The sequence below is a fragment of the Cannabis sativa genome, chromosome 5 (genome assembly GCF_029168945.1).
Source record: "Cannabis sativa cultivar Pink pepper isolate KNU-18-1 chromosome 5, ASM2916894v1, whole genome shotgun sequence".
NCBI lineage: Eukaryota > Viridiplantae > Streptophyta > Magnoliopsida > Rosales > Cannabaceae > Cannabis > Cannabis sativa.
The window spans coordinates 75,768,993-75,794,031 of NC_083605.1; the positions used below are offsets into that span (position 1 = coordinate 75,768,993).

Here is a 25,039-nt window from a genome sequence, read left to right on the forward strand (position 1 = left end):
TGATGAGTTAAGAATAATTATTAGAACTTATTACTTTAGAATTTTCTTTTTATTTTTATTTTTTTTAACAAACTTTATATAATGAATATTTCATTAATATAGTTTGTAAACCCAACAAATTAATGTATAATTTATTTTATTTCATCTTTTAACTTATTTGAATAAATTTATTGGTACACTTCACATTGATGGAATATTAGTGTTCAAACTATATATATAATTGATAGCTCATAGTAATTTATTTATTTATTTATTATTATTTTTATATATATATATAAGAATTTTCAAAGGTTGTTTTCATTTTCTTATATGAATATATGGATTTTAGAAAGGTTCTTAAAATAATAAATAAATGTATAAACACTTCAAACAAATATGTCAACTTATTATACAATGATATAACACTCTACTACAAGACTAAATTTGGTGATGTAAACTCTTTGAAAAGAAAAAAAGATGCACAATTAATGGTAATCCTACACCTCTATCACTATCACTATTACTTTTTTCTTTTTTATTACATTTTTAGAAAGTATTTATTAGCTATCACATTGCTCAAAAAAAAAAAAACATATATAATATACACTTTAAATACTATTTTACTCTACATATAATTGAATTGTAATTATGTATATATACATATTGAATAGAAATTGAAATTAATGTACAAAAACTTAGATGAATTTCTTTTATTCAAATAATTTATTTATTGTCTAATATAAAGTATGCATGTTAAATGAACTTTTGAGGAATATATAATAAGACCTGAAAAAATTGGGATAACAATTATTATTATTATTATTATTATTATACTACAAGAGATATATAGCAATTATTTAATCTTTTTTTAAAAAAAAACTAGTGTATATTCTAATATAATACATATATATTATTTTTTGTGGACTAATATTCTTAGGTCAATTTCTTAAATTTCACATCCACTAATTAAGTATATTATTGTATGCATATTATGTTTTTTTTTAAAAAAAAATTATTTGGACTTTGTTTGATTGGACATTCTGTTTTGTTGAATGATAAAATAGATTTTGTATTTTTTAAAATGGTAAAAATAAGATCTTAAGCATAATTTTCGACAATTTTTTTAAATATAACTAATTTGAAGACAATTTCTAACACGAACAAATACAGAAAATGTAAATAGTTTTGTCATAACACATTTATATCGAATTATTATTAGAGTCCTATTAATACCATTTTAAAAAATATAAGGTCTATTTTATTATTTAACAAAATAAAGAATCCAATTAATTAATAACTTTTATAAAATATACAAGATTCAAAATAGTATTTACTTTTTTTTAAAAAAAAAAAAAAAAGATTCACTATAGTCTATGCATAATATGTTTTATACTTCAGTTTTAAGACAATAATTATAATTATTCCATCCTACAATTAAACTCAGATTAATTTAGATATCTCTTATTTTCTTTTTTTTTTTATTTTTATTTTTGGTTATTTTTAATTATATGTGAAAGGAAACGTTTATACCAAATATTAGCCAATATATTAAATTAAATTGTCTTCTTCTCATCAACATCTTTTGATTTCTTCCACACGTTCACAATTATATATATATAAAAAATCAAACCAAACAAAATTACATGAATTATTATTAATTTTTGAATAATAATACATAAAGTAGTAGTAATAATTGTAAATATTTATAAATAAAAAAATTATAGACCAAAAATTTAAAAAAATTATTTTTACTCTTTAAACTATTTTTATTTACAAAAATACATTTTCAGTAAAAAATAATAAATTATTTTTTTTAGTTATTTTTTAATTTATTTATAGTTGTATTATAGTTGTCATGAAGTTATTTTTCTAATTGTTTTATAGTTTATTTATAATTTATAATTGTTGCAGGTTGATTTCTTGTTGTTTTTTAGTAATTTTTTTACTTTTTGCTGAGTGTATTTTATAATTTTAAAACTTTACAAGTATATTTTTATAATTAAAAATTTTAGGCTGTAAAATAATAAATAAAATATAAAAAAAAAATGAAAATTCTCATAAATAAAAACTCATGAAATTATATATAATTAAGTAATTTATGGCATAAATATTTAAGTTTAACTCCCGGTTGTAAATGAATATCTAAATTTAATTTTTGACGGTAATAATATTTAAGTTATAATTCTGTAACTTCTATACCTGCTGTTAATTATTAAGTAATTTGACACGTGACAATTCTTAATTGAGCCAGGTCATTAAAATTTTATTTTATTGAAAAATTAATTTAAATATATCAATAAAAAAATAATACGTGTGTAATGAATTGACACTTAATAGTTAAGTACTTATAAAAGTTCCAAAAATATAATTTAAATATTTATTTACAACCAAAAATTAAACTTAAATATTTGAGCTACAAATTACCCTATATAATTTGAATATAATATGGGGATAAGTTGAGAAATATATTTTTTTTTATATCCATTAATAAAAAATACTCTTAAATTATATTTCATTAAAATATACCTACTTTTATGAGTACATTACTCATTATACTTTCACTCTCTACTTAAGTCTAACACATAATTTGTATTAATCTAAAGGTATAATGAGAACATCATTTATGGGTATATTTTAAAAATTATAAAAATAAAAATATTTAAAGTAAAATAGATATATAATATAATTTCCTTGATAATATGAATATAAATATTTTGCTTTCTAGGAATCTTGGTTGGGCTCCTTTGGATAGACCTTATGTGGGATTGTGTAAAGTCAATTGACAATGAATCACTTTTTTCTTTAATTTTGTGCCAAACACAATCTTATCTTATTATTATTAGTCTCTTGCTTTTGATGTCAAAACAATAATCATCAATTTGGACAAAATTTAGGACTAACAATAAAAGAAAAGTATAATTATTATAATTAGCTTTTAATAATAACCAATTTAATATACAATTCTCTAGTCTAGTTTGTCTTATATTGAGATATGAAAAGATAATCACAAAATCCAAACACATATATACAAGTTTGTGAATGAGATTTTTTTTATACTTCATATTTATCATAATGATCATCATCAAAAACTTACAAGACAAATAGGGACACAAATTCAAAATAAAACAAGTCATCTTTGAATTTTTGGCATTGGAACAATTGATTCTTTAAGATAAATAATATATTGTACTTAATTTTTTTATTATGATTATCAAAGTGAATTGATGGAGTTTTATTTTTCTCGAAAATATATGTCTAACTCAAAAATTTAATATTGTGGCTCATAAATTGACTAATTATACTATTTAATTAGCTCAATAATAAAGTTTGACGGTTATATAGAAAAAATTGCTCCACTAGTTTGTACTCTAATTCTGCTACAATCTAAGTAACAATAAACATTATTATTGCTAAGTTGATGAAAAACTATCAAAAATTAAAAATGATAAGTGAATATGTTGATTTAAGTAGGGTGGAACACAGGCCCGACCCTGAGTATAGGCGGGCTAGGCCTGTGTTTAGGGCCCACCCAGGTCAAGGGCCCAATTTTTTTTTTCTCTTTTAAAATTATACATTTTTTTTACTGATTTTGAAAAATACCACATTTTTTCTAATATAAGAGCCCAAACAAAAAATTCTCTATGGCCCACTTTGTTTCAGGGCCGGCCCTGGTGGAACATTAGATTGGCTGTGTTGCATAACGAACTCGTGTAATTAGTTACCGAATTGAGGCAATTACACTCTATACCCTTTTTATATTGTACTCTTTTATTTTTACCCTCTTTTTTGAAGTCTATCATTTTTACCTCTTTTTTTAAACATTGTACTAATTTTGCCCCTATCACTTCAAGATACTCTCTATGTGACTCTTTTATATTAGGGTATTTTGTGTACAATACATATAAAAAGAGGTATGTTTCAAATAAATATAAAATTATAGGTAAATTTGATTAATTAATTAATAAAAGGGGTATTTTTCAACTTACCCCTACTGAATTTGTGTTGTGTTCGGATTTCAAGTTTCGAATCACATATTGTCGAGTGTTATCCAAAATGAAGAAACATTTCATTAGTTGATGCTTTTGGAAAAAAAAACAAGATGTTATAAATTTTTAGTACTTCAAATTATTAACATAATACATATTTTTTGTTTACTATTTGTAATCTTTAATATCTTTTGGATGAATAAATCCTTATGGAAATAATTCCTCTAAGATATTCTCCACCCTACATTTGGTGGGAAATATGCAAAAAAAAATGTTGGCAAGAACTATTACACAAAAGAATTATTGATCGATCAATGAAATGAATTAGAATTATGAGTGATTCTCTTGAAGTTTGGCAATCATTAGTGATCGCACTGTTCAAGTCAATACTAAACTCCAATTCGATAACTCTTCATTTTCTTGCTTTCATTTCTTATCTATTTGTGAAAAATAATAAAAGGTTTTCTTTTAAAAGATCAATAAACGTTACTATAATTAAATTTTTTAAAAAAAAATTGAGAGTGATTTCAAAAACTATAAATAAAAAACTTACAATTTTTAACAAGGGCAATTTAGTTAAATTTTATCATTATAATTATCTTTTCTAATTTAGTAATTTAGTAAATAAAATAATATAATAAACGTACTATTAAAATACAATTAAATTAAAAAAAAAAAAATAGAATAAAAATTATTTCCTTACTATCTAATATTTTTCCAATGTTATAAGCCAAGTCTCTTATGCTTTTAAGGTAGAAAAACATAGTATAAGAGAAGATATTAATAGATGATAATTTTGTAAATTGGGAAAAAAAAAAAAAAAGCAAGAAAATGGCATTGAGTTGAATATGTTGAAATGGGCCACCATAACAAAAATATTAGGGCCTTTATCTAACAATTGTTCAATCAAGTTTGTTTGTTTATCTAGGGAAATTTACAAAAATACTGAAATTTAGATTAACTTTTACAAAAATACTATCACACAGAAATATTTTCAAAAATACTGTGTTTTTATAAAACACCAGTAAAACACAAAGCAGAATAACTCAAAACAATAGTAGAACACCAGTAAAACACCAGTAGAATACCAGTAAAAACTTAACACAGTATACTGCAGTATGAAACTTATAAAAAAACATAGTAAAAAAGTAAAAAATATTATCTAGCAGTATTTTTGTAAAAAAATGACAAAAATTAGTATACCATGTAAATTTCCCTTTATTTATTTATTTTTAATAAATTCAAGTTTGTTTTTTAGTTAGTTTCTTGTCTTTAGTGATATTTTAGAATAAATTAAAGAGGAACAATAATATTTCAAGTGCATTTGTTTGAGATATTTCTTGGGGAAGTTCCAAGAAACCTCAGAAGATATGATTTTGAACCACTTGAAGATGTGGGCCTAAGTGTTACAAAATTAGGGGTTATTGGGCTATGGGTAAACTAGGTGTGGGCCTGGCTCACCTTAATTAGAGATTGTATCATATTTAAATATTAATTTTATTATATTTTTTCAAAATTAAAGATTTGTATCCTAATACATGTTAATTTTAACCAATAGAAAATAATAAAAAACCATCAAATGACAACTTTTGTTAGATACCCAACACAAAAGCTTAAAATTTAAACTAAATCAAATCCAGAATTAGGACAAAGCAGTAATTTTTCAAATTATTTGTCTTTTTTTGCTTAATTTAGTAATAGTTTAATTTTCACATTTTTCCAGTTGTACTAAATTTACACTATTATTATCTGTACATTGATATAATTAAGTACTACATTTTATATAATTTAATATAATAATTTTTAAATATAACTAACTAATTACTTTTAAAAAGTGCTGAGCACAACTGCATGGATGTTTATCAAACCGCTCGCACTGTAAGAAAATACAATTTAAAATTTTTTATAGTGCGGTCGTGATTTATATTTTTACTAAACTGCGCAGTACAGTGCGATTTGTGGTTTTAAATTATTAATATGCGATTCAAATTGGATCGCACCGCATATTAAAAAAATATTAATTTTTATATTTATTTAGATCTAATATTTGAAGACTCAGTCTAAAATCCACTAATTATTGTATTAAAACTTGTAATTTTTTTTCATATTTATTTTCAAGCTTATAGTATTTTTAATAAGTGTTGCTCAAGCTTCATTGTATTTATGATAGTTAAATCATTTAATGATAGTTCAAACTGCAAAAATTACACTGTACCGCACCATTTTTTGCAATGCAGTTTCTACAATTTTTTAATTTGACAGTGTGGGTCCAGTTTGAAAAATTAAAAAAACTACATATACAAGTTAATTTAAAAAAAAAATTAAAAATTACACCACCCGCACCGCGAACACAACCCTACAACTGCTTACTAATAACACTATTTTTTTTTGTGCACTAAATTTTCACATTAGTTAATTAATTAATAATATTATTACTTATTTCTCACACATTCCCAAATATGAGCTGTTATATCGTATCACCTAATTAACCTCACTTTCACTATCGTCCGTCCATTTTTAGTACTTCCATTTTCTTCTTCTCCCAAAAACAAAAAAACAAAACGACAAATAACTAATCATAAATAAAATATTATTGTCAAATAAAAAACAATATATATATTGTTTTTAATTTTTAATGTTTTTACTGAAAAAAACAAAAAAACAAAAAAAAATATCCACATACCACGAAACATCTTAAAACAAAAATCAAAAAACAAGAGGCTAGTCACCACAAATCGAAACCAGCTTCCTACGCACGTGTCAAATTCAACTTATTTCAATCTTGGCGGCAATCGCATTCCCCTCTCCACGTCATCACAAATTACCGTGTGCTGTCACCCACCGTAACCCTCTCTCTCCATATATATATATAAAAGGAATCACATTCCCATTAACTCCAGTCTTCAGTATTCACATTCCTGTACGGACAACAACTATGTGTAGATCCACAGATTACCACGGTTTCACCAACTCAATACCCCGAACCCGATTAAAGACCCGAATATTTGCGGTTCGGTTCTCGGGTTTGGATACCCGAAAATCCTTACCCAATTCTTTAACCCTTATTTTCTTGCCTAGAATCAACGATAACGAGCTCGAGGTAGACGGGTCGAAGATCCGACCCGATTCACCTGCCTTCGTTTCGCTCCATCGCGGCGTTGTCGAATCCGAGGACGGCGAGGTTTTGTACGGGAGCAGAGATAGGGTTTCGGTTGGCGATGGGGTTAGGTTTGAGGTTTATTTGAGGGAAGAGAAGGTTTTGAAAGGGAGTTTCTGGAGAGATTATGGCGATGAGTGGAGATTGGAGTGTAAGTGTGTTTTGGAGAGTGAGATTTCCGCTGCCGGAGTTGATTCGGTGGAGGCGGAGGTTAGGGTTGTTGCAGAGGGACACGTGGCGATGTGTGAGAGAGTGGCTATGGTGGCGAAGAGGAAACATGGGTTTTGTAATGGGTTAGAGGAAATTCCAGAAGAGATTGAGGTTGACGATGATGATGATGATGAAGAAGAATGTATGTGCGGCTGTGATTGTTCGTCTGGGGAAATGGAGAGTGGATCTGACGGTGGAGATTGGAGGAGTGAAATGGACTATGATGAGATGGATGTTGAAGGTGTTAAATGGGCCGTGGATGTGGGCTTTTGGGTTATGTGTTTAGGTGTGGGCTTTTTGGTTTCTAAAGCCTCTTCTAAGACATTGAGACGCAGAAGAATTGTATAATTGTTTTGGTTTTTTTTCTTGTAAATATCATAATAATGTAACAATTTTGTAAAGCCCATGGGCCTGCTTGCTAACCTTAGGCCCAATACCCAAAAAGCTGTAAAATCAAAGGTGTTGGGAGAATAGAGAAGAACTTTTTTTTTTTTTTTTTTGGAAAGAATAAGCAATAATGACATAATAAAAGTTGTTACTTGTTATTTATCTTGTGTTTGAGTATAGTTACACAAACGCTACTTCACGTTCATAATTACTTTTTTCTTACAACTTTTGTACCAAAAGTACCCATTTTGTGACTTACTATTAAGTTGTTTTTTTTTTCTTCTTTTTGAACCCTTTTTTTGCTTTCCCTAATAAATAACTTTATTTTTTCTCCTTTGGATATACACTTGCAACTAACCCTTTTCTTACTCCTTTTTTCTACTTATTATCACTATGTGTTCAAAAATAAGAAAAGGAAAAAAAAATATAAAATGGGCAAATAAGTCCTTTAAGTATAGGCAAGGGACACATTTAGGGACACATATTGTGTGTAGTGTTCATCCATGATTAGAGTCCTTTTAAAGACTTGGTAAAATGTCAAATATTGATGGAATATGTTAATTATGTAATTTTAATTTAATTCTCTTCCAAATTGTTATTTTTATAATGGTTTTTACTTGTTTTTAGTTGAATTATAATGGTGTTATATTCTTTAGTTGTAACCAATTGTTATTATGCTAAAAAATAAAAGAGAATATCCAATTTCATCTAAACTATAATTTATTTTTTTAGAATAAATAAAACTATATAATATATTATTCTAACCCTACATACACAAAGTGAGTATCAAAAAATAGTAATCAAAAAGTAAAGACTGCAAATCCCTTTTGAGAAATGGGAAATATTAATGATATTGTTTTTTTGCTTTGAATTACAAAAAGTAGTATCACTTTGTTTAATGTGTTATCCAATTTGAAAAAAGGACCCTTATACATTTAATTAATGAGGTCAAATAAAAACCACATATTTTTGAAAAGGGGGAGATTTATAGTTAGATTTTGTGTCATATAGAAAAGCTCAAAATCTATTAAGAAATTAATCCTACCAAAAAAAAAACAAACAAACAAAAAATATCACCCATGAAAGTGCCTTTATTTATTTATTATTTAAAAGCAATTTGAATTTGATAATGTTGGAAAACAAAACAAGACAAGAGAAAGCACTATTAACCTTCATAAATAGAAATAAATGATTTGATGTAAATTGTAATAGACATATCCAAATCCAATGTATGGCAACTTGAATAGGCATCACCCTTATCTTGTTTACCCCCCAAACAAGTCACAAGCACTAATAATGACATGGGCCATAATCTTTTTATATATATATATATGGAATATTTTAAAGTGTTAAGAAATCGATATTACTATTAGTATAATTTAGTATCAAATCTTATATATTTAATTTAATAAATAATATTTGAGAAATGTTAAAAAGTATTATTGGTGCTTAATACCTTTCTCGACGTCGTACTGCTACTGATATAATTAAGTATCAAGTTCCATACAATTAAAAAAGTAATTTTTAAAAAAATAATGCTAATCAATCATAGGGCGCCACCTATTGAAGGTGTTGGGCACTATTGGTGTCCAATAACAATACTCATAATATATAAAGAACCGTTAATCGCTAACCACTCACAACGTGCTACATCAGTATGGTGTTAGACACCTTAAAATACTTAATAACAATGCTCATATAATTAACCTTAAAATGATTTAACTTAATAGTTAGGAAGTTGAGAGTTGACAATTCAATTGCAGTTGAAATTCAACTATAGTAATGTTATTAATTTTTCTACTTATTATTATTATTATTAAGATTATCAATTGTTTGTTTGGTTGGTTGATAAAGTACCAAAAAGAAAGAGTGAAAGGATGGATTAGGGACTATTGTTGTTGTTAGTTTAGGTTACAACTTGCAACAATTGGTACATAGACAAACATAATCAAAGTTGGAATGTATCAAATATGTCACAACAAATAGTTTGTGAAGATTTATTTGTAAAAATATATTAGTTTAGTAAAAATTATATGTTAAGAAAATAGTGTTGTGTCTATAAATAATGATGATAAACATATGAACACCACCATAGTTGAGGATTGCCCACCCTTATTTATTTTATAATCTCTTAAAAAAATTTCTTTTAAGTTCCCCTTACAGTTTTATTTTTTATTTACCCTACTTTTCATAATTTATAAAATTACTTACTCTAAATTAAAATTGTAAATACTTCTTTGGAGTCTATTTTTTTTAGCGGGGCAATTTTATTTTCTTTTAAAAGGGGTATTAAAGAAAAATATAAATTTAATAGGGACAAAAATAAAAAAAATAAGAAAACATATATAATTTTTTTTATAGAGATAAAATAAATTTATGTCTATTCTATATAAAGTGTGCCTATATAACTAAAATTCTTGGTTTTTGAGAAATTTATGGGTGACTTTTAATTTTTAGTTAATAAAATAATAAAATATTATTTATATATAATAAAATAATAATAAAACAAATCTCATTAATATTTGAACTGATATTTGGGTGATTTTTAATTTTTATTTAATAAAATAATAAAATATTATTTATATATAATAAAATAATAATAAAACAAATTCCATTAATATTTGAACTAATATTTGATGCTAAATATTCGAGAATCACAACACATTTAAAAAAAAAAAATAACCCGGGATTTGATACTATGAGACTCTCAATTAAAAAAAGAAAAAAAAAAGTAATATGCTCATCAAATTTGTATTTATTTTTAAACATGGTGAAAAAATGAATTATCTTTCATATTATTCAACAGAGTAAAACAAGTTTTATATTGGTTTACTATTCAACAACCTTGTCAAGAATTCTTGTAAGTTGTAACCACAAAATTGCCAGGTCAAACCAACACTTTCATTGCAATATTCACAGACTAACTACAAAATTATTTCATAGCATTTACAGAACCGCACACCCCCAATCATCTTTAATATGGACGTATCAGAAGCTAGATCATTAACCTAAATTGGTTAGTTCTATTATGTTTTGGAACAAATCGTCTATAATATAAAAAACCCATCATACTTGTATCTTGAAACATTCTTCAGGAACCAAGATTTTAAAACACAATTGTTACCTCCTTAAGGTCAACCCACTCCCAAGTCTCATTTGTTGTATTTATATCATAGACCAAAGCATGCCGACCCTGTAAATAATAAGAAAATCAAACGTGGTTTAAATCTCAAGGCAATGGAGCCTTTTCCGTTAAATCTCAAAGATACATAAATATACAAGATAAAAAAAGCAAATCTAAGAAGTGGGTGCCACGTAAAGCTAAGGAAACATTAAGCAACTGTTAGGCTTGTTTTACAATTTATGGTGTTTTAAAAGAACATATCGAAACAGAAACACATAAAAAAACCTCCACATCATTTAATTTTTTTTAAGGTAGTGTTCAACTAGGAGATCTAACGAGTTTCGCCCCTTCGCTAATGGCTTCTAAGAGTTCAAATTCCAGTATTGTATAAATCTTCAATTTGTTCTATTTCTTATATTAAATGAAATTTTGCTACTTTTTTTTTTAATTTACAACTTTATTGTTTATATATTATTAGGGACATTCATGGAAATTAGGGTTTCTTTGAAATATACAATTAATGAGCATTACTTTTTGATCATAGTGTGTTTTCCATGGCTGAAAACCTCAATAATCTCTATCATTTGATATCAAATAAAATAAAATTATCATGATGTATACATTATGGTTATTTAATGAGTAATTAATGTGTTGAAATTGTCAAGCTGATATTTAGAATTGTTTATAATTGAATTGTTTCTTTGTCAAAATTAATATTAAGTATATTTATATGTTTATAAGTTTATCTATTTTCTCTTAGATCAATTATGCTCATATACATACTCATATAAACATGTTATTTTCATTTTGTAATTTAGATCTTCTTAGTCATTATTTAGTTCACTTAAACCTTTTCCGATTATGCTAACTGAAGTTTTGTTTCTTTTAGGTACTTCATTACAAAGATCTGTATTACATATATTGTTTATTTTTGACTATGAGGAGGTGGGTTTCTTTATTGGGAAACATATAGCGTGACAAATTATTGTTCATATATTTAATAATTCTTTTTGATTAATGAGATTCATATATATAAATGTGTATATTGAATTCTTTATTCAAATAATTATTTTTGATTTTTACGTGATTATTTATTGTTCTTTATTCAAATAATCTCACCTAATAACTAATAATATTTTTTCTTTAATTTTTTATTGTATCACTTTCAAATAACATAGAAAAAAACTAGCATAAAATTTAGTATACGTGCCTCGCACGTAGTTTTTGCTAGTATGTAAATATATAAGTATGACTGATGGTTTAACACTATTTAATTTCAATCACCCATAAAATATTAATTATCAGAATATTTTAACAATTAATTCTAAAAATCAAATATTGAAAAATTAAATATTTGGTGGATCAAAATCTAGTCATATTTAGAATATTCATAATTATAAATATCAATCCAATAGTGTGAAACCAATCTTTTAATTTCATTGACTCGTGAAATAAAATGAAATTGATTTCATATTTAATAATAAAATATTCTAAAACTCTCGTGCATCTCTAACCATACTCTCTAAATATATTCTTTAGTTAAAATATAGAATGAGACTTGAACAAATGAGCTCAAACCATAAAAAATAGCTCTTTATAATAAAGTATGGAGCTCTCTAAATATAGGGAGCTCTCTACTTTTTTACTAATTTTTTTTAATAATATTTTAATTAAAAGTACTATTACATTTTATTATTTTATAAAATTAATTTATATTTAACAAATTTAAATTATAAAATATAATTAAAATAATCAAATGCTAACTATAGTAGAGAGCATGATTGGAGCAATAACAATAAAAATAGTTCTCTATTTTAATTGAGTATAAAGTTTTGATGTAAAATAATAGGATAAATATCATTTTGGACCTTATGCTTTGCAAAAGTTACTGATTGGACCCTCTATTTTGTTAAATGACAAAATAAACCCTATATTTATAAAATAGTAAAAATAAGACTCTGAACTCAATTTTTCAACTTTTTTTTAATATAACTAGCTTTAAGATAATACCTAACACGAACAAATACAAAAAATATCGTCAATTTTGTCATTACACTTCAAGATCACGTTATTATTGAGTTTTATTTTAATAAAAAAATCAGTTCAAAATCATATTTGTACTATTTTAAAAAATTTAAGGTCCATTTTATTATTTAACAAAATAGATAGTCAAATTAACAATTTTTGTAAAATACAATATTTAAAATAATATTTATCCTATATAAATTTTCATATAAATAAATATTAAAAAAAATCTAAATTGACATATGATTATGATAGTGATAAATCGTACAAGTATGGTTTTTGATTTTGAGTGCATTTAATTAAATTTTTCTTAAAATATATATATTTATAGACAATTTTGTATATGGTCGGCGAATATTTTGAAATTCTCTTGTGGAAAATATATTATAGATGCTAAAGCCATGTGCTTGGAATTTATTTATGAACCTTAGTTTGAAAAATAGTCTTTCTTCAAATAATTTTTATTTTCTTAACCATTTTTAAACCTAAACTTAACTAATGATTTTAACCATATTTTGGAACTAAAGAATAATTAACTTTCTTTCTTTCATCATCAATTAATATGATTGATTGATCATACTAGTATTTCGAAGAATCTTCATATATGATATCTTATCATTTTAATTAATTCAGATTAATATTTCGAAAAATCTTTTGACGTAATTTTTTTATGTATTCATTTTTATTGCATATTATATATATTATACATTATGTATAAATATATAAATTGTAATTAGCAAAAATTTATTCTAAACTTGGTTTTAATTTGTGTATGTAACTTTAAACTATATTTGTAATAATAAATTAATCATATTTTTTACTTATTTTTCTAATAAGTGTTTAGAAATTTTTTTTACTAATTATTATACCTTAGATAATTTTAGTAATAAAATAATTTGAGATTTTTCAGTCGTACCTTCCATAATTATCTTTCGAAAAAGATAATTTTAGTAATAAAATAATTTGAGATTATTTTTAAAAGTAAATTTATTTTAAGCTTTGGCATACTGAATTTAAATCTATTACACTAATAACAAAATATCAAAACGTATAAAATGTGACAACATGGTGGTGAAATTTGTTGAGTTTTTTTTTTTTTTTTAAAAAAAAAATCTTTACACCATATTTCTTTCTATAATGGATAATTGGATATATATTATATTTATTTCTATAATTAAGTTCTAAGCATGTAAGGAAATTTTAAAATTACATTTTTCAACTACACAATTTATTACATCTAAATATTACTCATCCAACAAAATCATCAATAATAAACTATAAAGTCGTTTATAATAATTAAGAAAAAAAACTCCTAACAATATCTTAAACTAAATAACTTAACCATTGTTGATCTCTTATATTTTATATTTTCTTTCTAATTTATTTTCTTACAAACTTACTCACTTGACATTCGAAATAATATTTATCTAACGACGCAACTAACTTCAGAAAAAATAAAATTCACCCTCTTACATAAATAATGAAAATTTTAAAATAGAGATAAAAAAAAGTACAGTAGATCATGCCAATTTTAACTATATGATTTACTAAAGTTACTCGTCTAATCTGAATTTTTGAAAGCTAATTAGGATTTTTGCTTTTTAAATTTTGACATGTACTAAATCATGTTTTTTGAATTTTTTTGGCGGTTAAAAATTTTCCTTGAACTATTAAGATTGTTGGATTTAAGGATTTTTATCTAATTTTATTTAATTTTACTAATTCAGTGATTGTTTATGAACTAAATCATGCTTCCTAGACTTTGATATCTACCAAGTCATGTTCCTTGAACTTCAACATGTACTAAATTATGTCCCATGAACTTTCATCCATGTTAGATTTTTCTTATTAAGATTGGATTAAATCTAACAATCTCAATAGTTCAAGTGGCATGATTTGTTACAAATGAAAATTTGGGGGACAAAAATCCTAATTAGCCTTTTTTTAAAATAGTACAAACTAGTACCATAATATCATATTTCGTAATGTTTTTTAACGTAACTAACTTGAAGTCAATTTATAGCACAGATAAATGTAAAACATGTAACCAACTTACTTAAGCTTAGGGTAACCAATTTACTTATTAGTTTCTAGCACGATAGATATTACATCAGATTTGCTTTCTCAAGTGACAGGTATTAACAAGAGAAATGTGTATTTCAATGAGTTAGGTGTGTTGTTTCGAGAATATTATAGTTTTATTATCTAAATTTTTGAGAGGCAGTTTTATCCCATGTGGCTCGTGACAAGAACTCTACAACCAATGGTTTGGCAAAGCATGTCCTTCGATTAGACGATGGGCTATTCTGGTTCGATAAGGTTCTAGGACCGATTGCAGATATTTGCATCATAAATTCTTGAGTAATTCTAATCATTTCGTAACAAAAAATATATGCTTACGATATTATTTTAAGAAATGTTAAAAGGCACTCATGTCGCATAACATTCTTTTTGTAGGTTATGATATCATTATTGATACAAATTAATATTGAATCTTAATTTAACAAACTTTATAAAAAATTACTTATTATAAGATATCATATTGTAATGTTGACAGAGATCTTGGTGTCCAGTAACAATGTTGTATTATTTTATATTATTTTGAAAAATATAATGTCTAAATTTTTATTTTACTATTATTAACGAAATAAGAAGATTAGCGATAATTTTTACAAAACATAAACTAAAAAGAATATTTTTTATAAGGAAAAAGTTCATTCTTAAACATCATTACAAAGAAATGACATAAACTAGAAAGATTCAAAAATACAAATTGAGTGTTTAGATCAAAAATTTCAAAAGAGTACAATTTGACACCAGACTTGACTTGACAAAACCACACTAATAATAATTCTCTTAAATACCAAATCTACCCCTCTAAATCCTAATTAATTTTTTTTTTTTTTAAAAAAAAAGACAGAGGGCCCCAGATTCTTCCCAATTGTGATACCGTCCACGTGTCAACATCCCGATACCAGAACAGCACAATGACACGTCAGCACACTTATTTTTTTATTTTAATTTTATTTTTGGTTTCATCTGGAGTCGACTCGAGCCAGAGCTTCCTTTTCTTCCTCTCATGGCGGTCAACGACTTGATATAATATCATCATCGAAAACTCTCCCCCAAAACTACAGTTCCTTAGCCACACCAGACCACGCACCTTGTTGTTCTTCTTCTTCTCCTGTACGGACTGGCCTAACAGGAGTTCCGAGTTTGAGTCCGCCGTCGTGGACTGAGTTTTTTTTTTTTTTTTTTTTTTTTTTGGGTTTCGAACAGTATGGGGAGAACAGGTGCGAATTCGAAGAATTTCTCGGCTAAACGCGAAGATTATCAGCTTCTTGAGGAGGTTGGTTATGGAGCTAGTGCCACTGTTTTTAGAGCGATCTATATTCCGCTTAATGAAGTTGTGGCTGTCAAGTGTTTGGATCTCGATCGATGCAATAGCAATCTGGTTAGCTTAGCTGTTTTTATTTATTTTTCTGCATCTGTGATTGTTGTTATTGACATGAGGATGTGTTTGGTTTGGTTAGTTTTGAGTGTGAGTTGATTTTGTTTTGGGTTTGGGATTGAATCTATGGACTTCGATTTGGTTGTGTGGCCGATCTGTGGTTTGTGGTGATTTAGTGTTGATTTTTTGGTGTGAGATTAGTGTGTTAAGTGAGATCATGGTTTTGGAGAAGCTTTCATCACTCTGTTTAGTTAATTAGTTCTAGTTTGTACTGGAAAGTAGATACATGTACTCATTGGTTTGGTATATTTATGGTTTTAGATCCCCAGTTGTCTTTTTCGAGGTTTATACGGATTTACAGTACAGCTTGCTAGTCTTTATGATTATATTTCTAATTTTTTTGCAATATTTGCTTCTTCGCGTGAATTTAGATTTGTGATAGTCAAGATTTTGATGGCTTCAATCTGCTCTAGTTGTTCATCTATTATAAATACTCAATATCAACTAAATTTTTTATTGAATTGTGAAAAAATCTTTTCGGAAAAGTGACTTTAACATAGGTGAGTGTCATGATTTAAGCTGGGTTTTCGAGGAAATACCTCAAGAAACACTGGCAAACGAAGTTCTAGATTTGCATTTCATGCATGCACATTTAATGTTTGGCAAATGAACCCATGTATTGATCTAAATTTTCAATTATGTTTTGATGGGGCTTAATGATGTGTCAAATGCAAGAGAATAAGAAATCTCGATGGCGTAGCTGACGGTTTAGCATTGTCTTTGTATTCTTCAGCTTGTGTCATATTGTCATAGTTTTAAATTTTGGGTGGTGGGGGCAACAAAGAGCTTGATAGCAGCTTATGTCTCTTGCTGTTGGTAATTTTCATTTCATAAAATGGACTTTCCTTCATAAAAGACCACTAACACACGTTTAGAGTTAGTGTTTTTGTAAATTGAGTACAGATTTATACTTGCATGTGTTTGATGCATAAATGACATTAGATTTTTTATAACAAGACAAACTATAAATGTGGAATTTGAATGCTACACTAGAGCGTAATTTTTTATTTACCTGATGTACTGTATATTTCGCAGGATGACATACGTAGGGAAGCTCAAACAATGAGCTTGATAGATCATCCAAATGTTGTAACAGCTTTTTGTTCTTTTGTTGTCGATCGAAACCTTTGGGTGGTCATGCCATTCATGGCAGAGGGTTCTTGTTTGCACCTTATGAAGATTGCATATCCAGATGGGTTTGAGGAGGCAGCTATTGGCTCTATACTTAAAGAAACACTTAAGGCTTTGGATTATCTTCATCGGCAAGGACATATCCACCGGGATGTAAAGGTCAGTAGAGACTGGGAGTTTCTCATTTTATCATTTTGAAAGATCTATTGATTGACCATTTTTTTGTTTGAATTTGATGGCTGCAGGCTGGAAACATACTCCTTGATACCAATGGAATTGTGAAGCTGGCTGACTTTGGTGTTTCAGCTTGCATGTTTGATGCAGGTGACAGACAACGTTCAAGAAATACGTTTGTTGGAACACCCTGCTGGTACGAAATGTCATTCATTGGACATTATGTATTAATTTTGGTGACACTGAACTCTTTCTCTTTTTCTAATTTCCGTATGCTTGAGATTGTTACTCATCTTCTCCTTGCAGGATGGCACCAGAGGTATTGCAACCAGGAAATGGATATAATTTCAAGTAAGTTGATTCTTCGTTTATAAGCTTGAAAGCAAAGTAGAATTGCTGTAGCGTTCTCTCAAAGTATTTATTTCAAGAAATTACACGAGTTGCGTTTAAGTGCAATGTGTTATCATTTAGATGCAAGGGACATTCTTTACCTATATTGTCTGCTCACTGAGGAGCTGACTGACTGATCATGATGTGTCTGCATAACTATTTGATAATATGTTCATTAAATCAAACTTTGTGCCTCAAGCAATTACTTTGGATATTTACATTGAAAAAGGATCATAGAGTCTGATCACTTTATTTTATGGTGCATTTTCCTTGTACAGAGCTGATATTTGGTCACTTGGTATTACGGCACTGGAGTTGGCGCATGGTCATGCACCATTTTCTAAATATCCTCCGATGAAGGTACTTACATCAACTACACATGATGAGCAAGAATGGATTTGCAAATGTGGCTTGGCATCATACAAACATATAACATATCTATTTAACTTTTCTCTCATAGGTTCTGTTGATGACCATACAAAATGCCCCTCCTGGACTTGATTATGATCGTGACAAAAAGTTCTCTAAGGTATTGGAATTCTTTCTGAATAGAGAATCCACTGGCCGATTTATATATATACAACCTAACTTCTAAGAATTCGCCACTGTTTTACTTAAGCTGAGTAACGGTGTCAAATGTAGTTACTTCTTTCTTCCCACATACTTCCAATTGTAGAATGTATTCTAATTAGAGGATTTCCAGTTGTGACCAGTCTTTTAAAGAAATGGTGGCGATGTGTTTAGTGAAAGATCAAACAAAGAGACCAACAGCAGAGAAATTATTGAAACACTCATTTTTCAAACATGCAAAACCTCCAGAGCTTTCTGTGAAGAAATTGTTTGCTGACTTGCCACCACTTTGGAATCGTGTCAAAGCTCTTCAGGTGGTGCCCAAACTATATTCATATATAAATTGAAAGACCTTCTTGGTTCGTGCTCTTATGCTTAATTATGGATTTTTGTAATGCTTGAAGCTTAAAGATGCTGCACAACTAGCGCTTAAAAAGATGCCTTCAGCAGAACAAGAGGCATTATCACAGGTTCGTAGCTTCTCTTGATTGATAGCAATGTGACTGAAATTTTTATTTCACTTTTTTGGCATTCTTTTGTGCAATAAAGTTGTAGTAGAGAGCAAAATAATACCCTATCCTATAAGTATTATCAATGGGACATGATCTAGTAGCTAATGCAAAGAAACAAACACTATCAATTGTATACCTTGTCACATAAGCTTTAATATTTGGGAGTTCTTTTGTTTTGGCTGGATTCAATATTTTTATGTAGTTCTAAATTATTTAAAGGCATACACTGCCCAGAAAGCACTTCATTAGATTCTAAGGTCTAGTGTATATGGTGAAGAGTGATTCATTTATTATAGAGGATATAAAAGCATATATAACCTAGAATACCGTAATCAGGAAAGTTTATAAAAGAAAGGTTACCAGCTTTCCTCCTATGAATCAAGAAGAAGAAAATGATAATCCCGCCGTACAGAATAAAATGGAAAAGGAAATTTTCTGCTAATCTATGAATTTCACACGTATTATTTAGCACATTTAATCTGTTTATTCAAGTCCATAAATGCATGCTATTATTTGTGAATATCATTTGCAATGGCACGATGTCAGACTCTTGTTTCTTTCCATATGACTTTGTGGCTGAAAAGTTAACTCATAGAAAGTTAGCGACCTAATAATCTATGTAAGATCAGACAACATAGACTAAATAGCTTTTGCATCTAATTCATAATAAAATTACAATGACAAGGAACTTGGGAGCATCAATCCAAGATCAGAAATGTATACACTGCTTAACCTTTTAGTTATGTTCTTTTGAAGTTCCATAACTATTTTCTCATAGCTACTCATTGTGTTCCCTGGTCAGAGTGAGTATCAGCGAGGGGTTAGCGCATGGAATTTTAATCTTGATGATCTAAAAGCTCAAGCATCAATGGTATGCTTACATTTGTTCTTATATAGTAATTGCTGTGTTCTAGCTTTAATTTATAATGTCACTATACTTTAGCTTGTTAACTTGATAAATAAACTTTCGTTTTAAATTTGTAGGTGCGGGATGATGATGAGGATTTGCAAGAGATGCAAGAAGAAGATGAAAAGTTAAAATCCGTATATATTGATAAGGTTGGCCTTTTGTTTTTACCTCACGATAGTGTTGCAAATTACACATATTTTCTTCTCTTATTTGCAACTACAGTGGTTATTCTAATAATCCTTGCTACTTAATATCTTAATCATAACACATCTAATTTTGGTCTATCAATCAGGATGCACCTTATTCCCAATCCATACCAGGAAAATTTAGTTCACACAAAGAAGCACCTTGCGAAGGACAAACAAGCGGTGATAGATTAGAGCTGTTTGACAATTCAAACAACAGAGGTCAAATTCTGGAATCTGTACAGGAGTCTAGTAGCCCAGAGAAAATTGGGTTGAACAAAAATGGATCAAGCATTGAGTTAGCAACATCTACATCAGAAAAAGAATCAGTTATAAACAAGACTAGAGTTCAAACAGTGAAAGTTCGCCAAACACACAGTGGTCCGCTGATGCCTGGTTCTGTGCTTACTCATTCAGTATCCGAGAAGTTACGCGTCTCTGAAAGGTTCATCATGAATTACTCTTTTGTGATTGTTGTGATGTTATTTAGTAACAGATCTATTTTTTGTTTTATTGTCGGTCAAAGTGCTTTGTTCCTTCATAAACTTGCATTGCATAAACTTGTGATAGATCTATCAAAAATCAATTAGAAGTACTTCCATTGCATAAACTTGTAATAGAGTTGTCAAAAGTAATTAGAACCCCAAAGATGCATGTCCCTCCCACCCTTGCTGTCTTGTATTCCTTATGCTAACCTCGCTCTGTGTCGATAAATGTTTGATGGTTTGCTAATTAAATGTCTAGGTATGAGAATGATAAAGCTCCAAGTGACAAATTTCATAGTGAAGTACGGAGAACACCAAGCTTTAGTGGTCCATTGATGCTTCCAAACCGAGCTTCAGCAAATAGTTTATCAGCTCCCATAAAGTCTTCTGGGGGTAAGCAAGTGTACCACAAAACTAATTACTACTTGTGCTACAATGCCTACTGTTATTATCTACTGGCTCAGAGAGCTTATTGCACCAATTTTTCACTTCTAATAGGTTTTAGGGATTCTTTGGATGATAAATCAAAAGCCAACCTGGTGCAGATTAAGGGGCGATTCTCTGTAACATCAGAAAACCTAGATCTTGTGAAGGTGAGTATTCTATTCTTATGATCTCTTTGTCTATTATTTCAGTTTAACTAACTTAAAACTTTGCCCTAGGATATTCCATTAAGTACAGTTCCACGTCGATCTTCACAGGTAGGCAGCCTGCTGTACTTAAATATTCTGGAATAAATTATACTTAGATTTCTGCTTCTTACTTTATGTTCTGATTTGTGAATCCAGGGATCCCCGTTGAGAAAGTCCGCTAGTGTTGGTGATTGGATATTTGATTCCAAACAAGTGGTTTGTGCGCTAACCTCTTGGAATTGAATAAGATATTTGATTCCATACATTTATTGTTAGAGAAGCATCGGTAAAAGTATTTGATGACATTATACTCACTTTTCAGCCTGTCAATCTGTCTCCTAAGGAGTCGAATAGCAGCAGCATAGTACCTGCAACACTTCTCATGCCTCACCTTCAGAATCTTTTTCAACAGACTTCAATACAGCAGGTAAAAGGGGAAACTTGGAGAGACTTTTTTTCGTGTTTTGAATTTTTTTTTTCTCTAAAGTAGACAACTCAAACTTCTGAAAACTACCGAGTGATGTTATTCTTGATTTTACAATGCCAGGAGCTTATCATGAATTTGTTAAATAGCTTGCAACCGAACGAGGTGGTAGATGGTGAGTGGAATATCTGTCATTTTATGATAATTGGATGTAGTTGTATTCGGCTTTTGGAATAGTTGTATGTTACTTACAAGCTGCTTTGGTTCTGTAGCACCTGCTCAAAATGGGAAGTTGCCTCCACTGCCTCGGAGTCCAGAAAGCAATGGAACTGTAAGCATTTGCTCTATCTCCATACCACTCTTCGTCTCAATTAGGACATTATTTCTGTACAACCCTTCTGTTTGTGGCAATTTCTTTAAAATCGTTTAACATAGCAACCCAGTACAAATGCATATCATATAGCTTTAATTATTTTAACTTTTTCCCAAACTATTCGATTGAACAGAGAAAAGGGGAGAAGAATATGTACGCCTTATTGTTTAGGTTATTTTAATTGAAATTACAGAATATGAGATCTTACAGAATATCAGGCACAGATACATGCAACTTTTTTATTCTAACTATGTTCCCTCAGCCAAAAATTCATTAGTCGGGCTCTCAGAGTCGGTGTTTTGGCCAAACTCCTTCTACATTGCATATAATGTGATATGAATGTATAGCATATTCTCTATGGTTAGTTGGGGACTCATTCTAAGAACATCCTGATGTGACAACAGATGTTTATATAGTTACTAATCAATCGGTCTTACTAATGAGAAGTGTTAGTTTAATATGCCTTTCTGTTATTGTCCGATATGATATGGTTTCGAAGGATGAACCTATGGACAATTCCATTAAGATAACATTCTTGAACAAATATCCATTTTTTAATCTAGTTCAATTGTTCTACAGCTTGAAACTGCTGCATCTGATAGAGAGCGCCTGTTGCTCATGAAGATCTCGGAACTGCAAGCTAGGTTGGTCACTTCTTAATTTGATGCTAATATGCTAATACTCCCATTTTCTACATACCGACTCTCTCTCTCTCTCTCTTGTATTTCAGGATGAGTAGCTTGACCGAAGAACTGACAACCGAAAAGTTTAGATACATCCAAGTGAGTTGATTCAAAATCTATCATCTTTCTTATACATCACTAATCATTTGTTGAACTTTTCTAATAAATAGATTTTACTTCTTAAACAGTTGCAACAACAGCTAATTGCCGTTTCAAGCGAGGAAGAAAATGGGGATAGAGGCGAAGGGGTAGGCATTTAAGAGCGAAAATATCCATTAGTAAAATCGAATGTACATCCGAACAAGATCTGATCCATTCTTTTCGCTTGTATGGGGACTGTTTCCGGCTGTTTATACGAGTAGACCACCCTATGCAAATTTAAACAAACAAACCGAAAAAAAAGATGGAGATGATAATTCGGGTCTCTTCTTCTGCTACTTTGTGTCTTTAGTTTCGCTTGAAGATCATCACCGCTACCTCGAACGGGAGATTAAGCGAGAAATTTACAGGTATGACCCTCCACATGAAGTGTGGTTAACATTCAAGCTGAAGGTGAAAAAAATTTGTTAGTATCTATAATATAGTGGTAGCCATGCGAAGGGGGAAAAAGGTTTAGCTATAAATCATAATATTGGTTTATAATATTATCCCATAGTTTCATATAATTATTAATTAATTAATTAATTATGATGTTTCAAACATAGTATTTCATCTATTATTATTATTATTTATTATTTTTGTCAAAAAGGGATTTATGAGTTTGTATATGATGGCGGTAGAAGAAACGTAATGGGACTTAATTCATTTCCAAAATTTGTGTAAATTCTACTTGTTCTTCACAATATTCTGGTTCTGTATTTCTGTTTTCAATTACCCCCTTATTTTATTTTGCAATATATTTTACATTTACATATTAAATGAATTCTTTAACATCTAACTATATTGAATTTTATGTCCTGTTTTGGTGGCTGAATATATAGACTTTGTAACCTCAAATTATGGTATACATTTTTTCATTGTGAAAAGATAATAATAATAGTGAATTATTACGAATTACGTAGTAGGGAGGAAAAAATAATCACCTAATAATTGAAGGGGATGGCTTTGAGTTCAAGTGTAGCAAGGATTGTATATTTTGACAACCAAAACAAACTAATTCAACTTTTTTCTAGAAAGAAAAGAAAATAGAGTGATTTAGTACAAAACAATGAAACATCACATTTGTTGAGAGTAGAGATGGAAATTGGGTTGGTAATAAGCAGTAATGCACTTTCTAATCCCGTTTTTGTTTTTCATGTAAATTAGGGAAGATTAATCATAAAACAATTATATGAAAAATTTAGAAATTATATATCTGAGTCGAATATGGGGTGAGTAGTATTACTCACGATTCCACTTTGAATCTACTTTAGGTATATAAACTTGCATCTCACTCTTGTTACATTCAGGGCTGGCCTTAGGCATAGGCGGGTTAGGCCCGTGCCTAGGGTTCACTCTTTCTAGAGTTCTATTTATAATTTTAAAACCTCATTACTTAATTATTATATTTAATTAAAATTAACACTTAATATAGTTAAATTAAATCTAGCATAGTGACAGCCTAAAGAATGGTAAGTATTATATTTTTTTTGGAACCTGAGTTCGATACCACCAAACTTCAATTTATATTATTAATTTGATTTATTTTTACCTTAAATAACTATTATATAAATAAAAAATATTTTTTAAAGTGTTTGGATATCATTAAAATAATTTTTTTTTAAAGTAAATTAAGAGTTATGTAAATAATTTTAATTTTAAAAAATAGTTACTCAAAAGTCATTTTGAGAGAAATTACAAATCTTAGCTTTAAATCAAAAAAAAAAAAAAAAAAAGAAAAAAAGAAACTTTCTATTTTTTATTCAATCATACTTACATTAAATTGAATAAAATTAATCAATGGCAACTAACTCAGGATACAAAATACCCTTTTAGATAGTACGATTTGAGGAGAAACAAAAAATTTGTACTTAATAAACGATTTTATTTACAGATCTTTTAACAAAATAAATAAAAACAAAAGACAAGCATTTAAGTAAAGTCTTATAATTAGAAACAATATAACTAAATTAAAAAAGAGTGAAGATGTATTTTATAATAGCTTGAACACAAACTAAACTCACTAACTTGAAGACAACATTATTTCATGTAA

The 25,039-nt window shown here is 28.3% G+C and overlaps 2 protein-coding genes across 3 annotated transcripts; both read left to right on the plus strand.

Annotated features, from left to right (window-relative positions):
• Nucleotides 1–6,757: 6,757 nt before the first annotated feature.
• On the plus strand, nt 6,758–7,879 carry LOC115716878 (uncharacterized). Its single transcript, XM_030645790.2, has one exon. It carries the CDS (start codon nt 6,901–6,903, stop codon nt 7,678–7,680), a length of 780 nt encoding a protein of 259 aa, XP_030501650.2. The 5' UTR covers nt 6,758–6,900; the 3' UTR covers nt 7,681–7,879.
• Nucleotides 7,880–15,897: 8,018 nt separating this feature from the next.
• On the plus strand, nt 15,898–23,718 carry LOC115716020 (serine/threonine-protein kinase BLUS1). 2 transcript variants are annotated; one of them, XM_030644707.2, is made up of 21 exons: nt 15,899–16,322; nt 17,415–17,669; nt 17,756–17,880; nt 17,991–18,035; nt 18,353–18,434; nt 18,535–18,603; nt 18,788–18,958; nt 19,049–19,114; nt 19,959–20,027; nt 20,141–20,215; nt 20,359–20,696; nt 20,996–21,129; nt 21,235–21,329; nt 21,399–21,437; nt 21,525–21,584; nt 21,691–21,795; nt 21,916–21,967; nt 22,065–22,123; nt 22,745–22,809; nt 22,896–22,947; nt 23,037–23,718. In XM_030644707.2, the coding sequence occupies exons 1-21, from the start codon at nt 16,149–16,151 to the stop codon at nt 23,106–23,108; spliced, it is 2,202 nt and encodes a 733-aa protein (XP_030500567.1). In that variant the 5' UTR covers nt 15,899–16,148; the 3' UTR covers nt 23,109–23,718. The 2 variants fall into 2 exon arrangements, with proteins under 2 accessions (XP_030500568.1, XP_030500567.1); XM_030644708.2 differs by lacking the exon at nt 21,399–21,437 and having other exon boundaries at nt 15,898–16,322.
• Nucleotides 23,719–25,039: the final 1,321 nt, after the last annotated feature.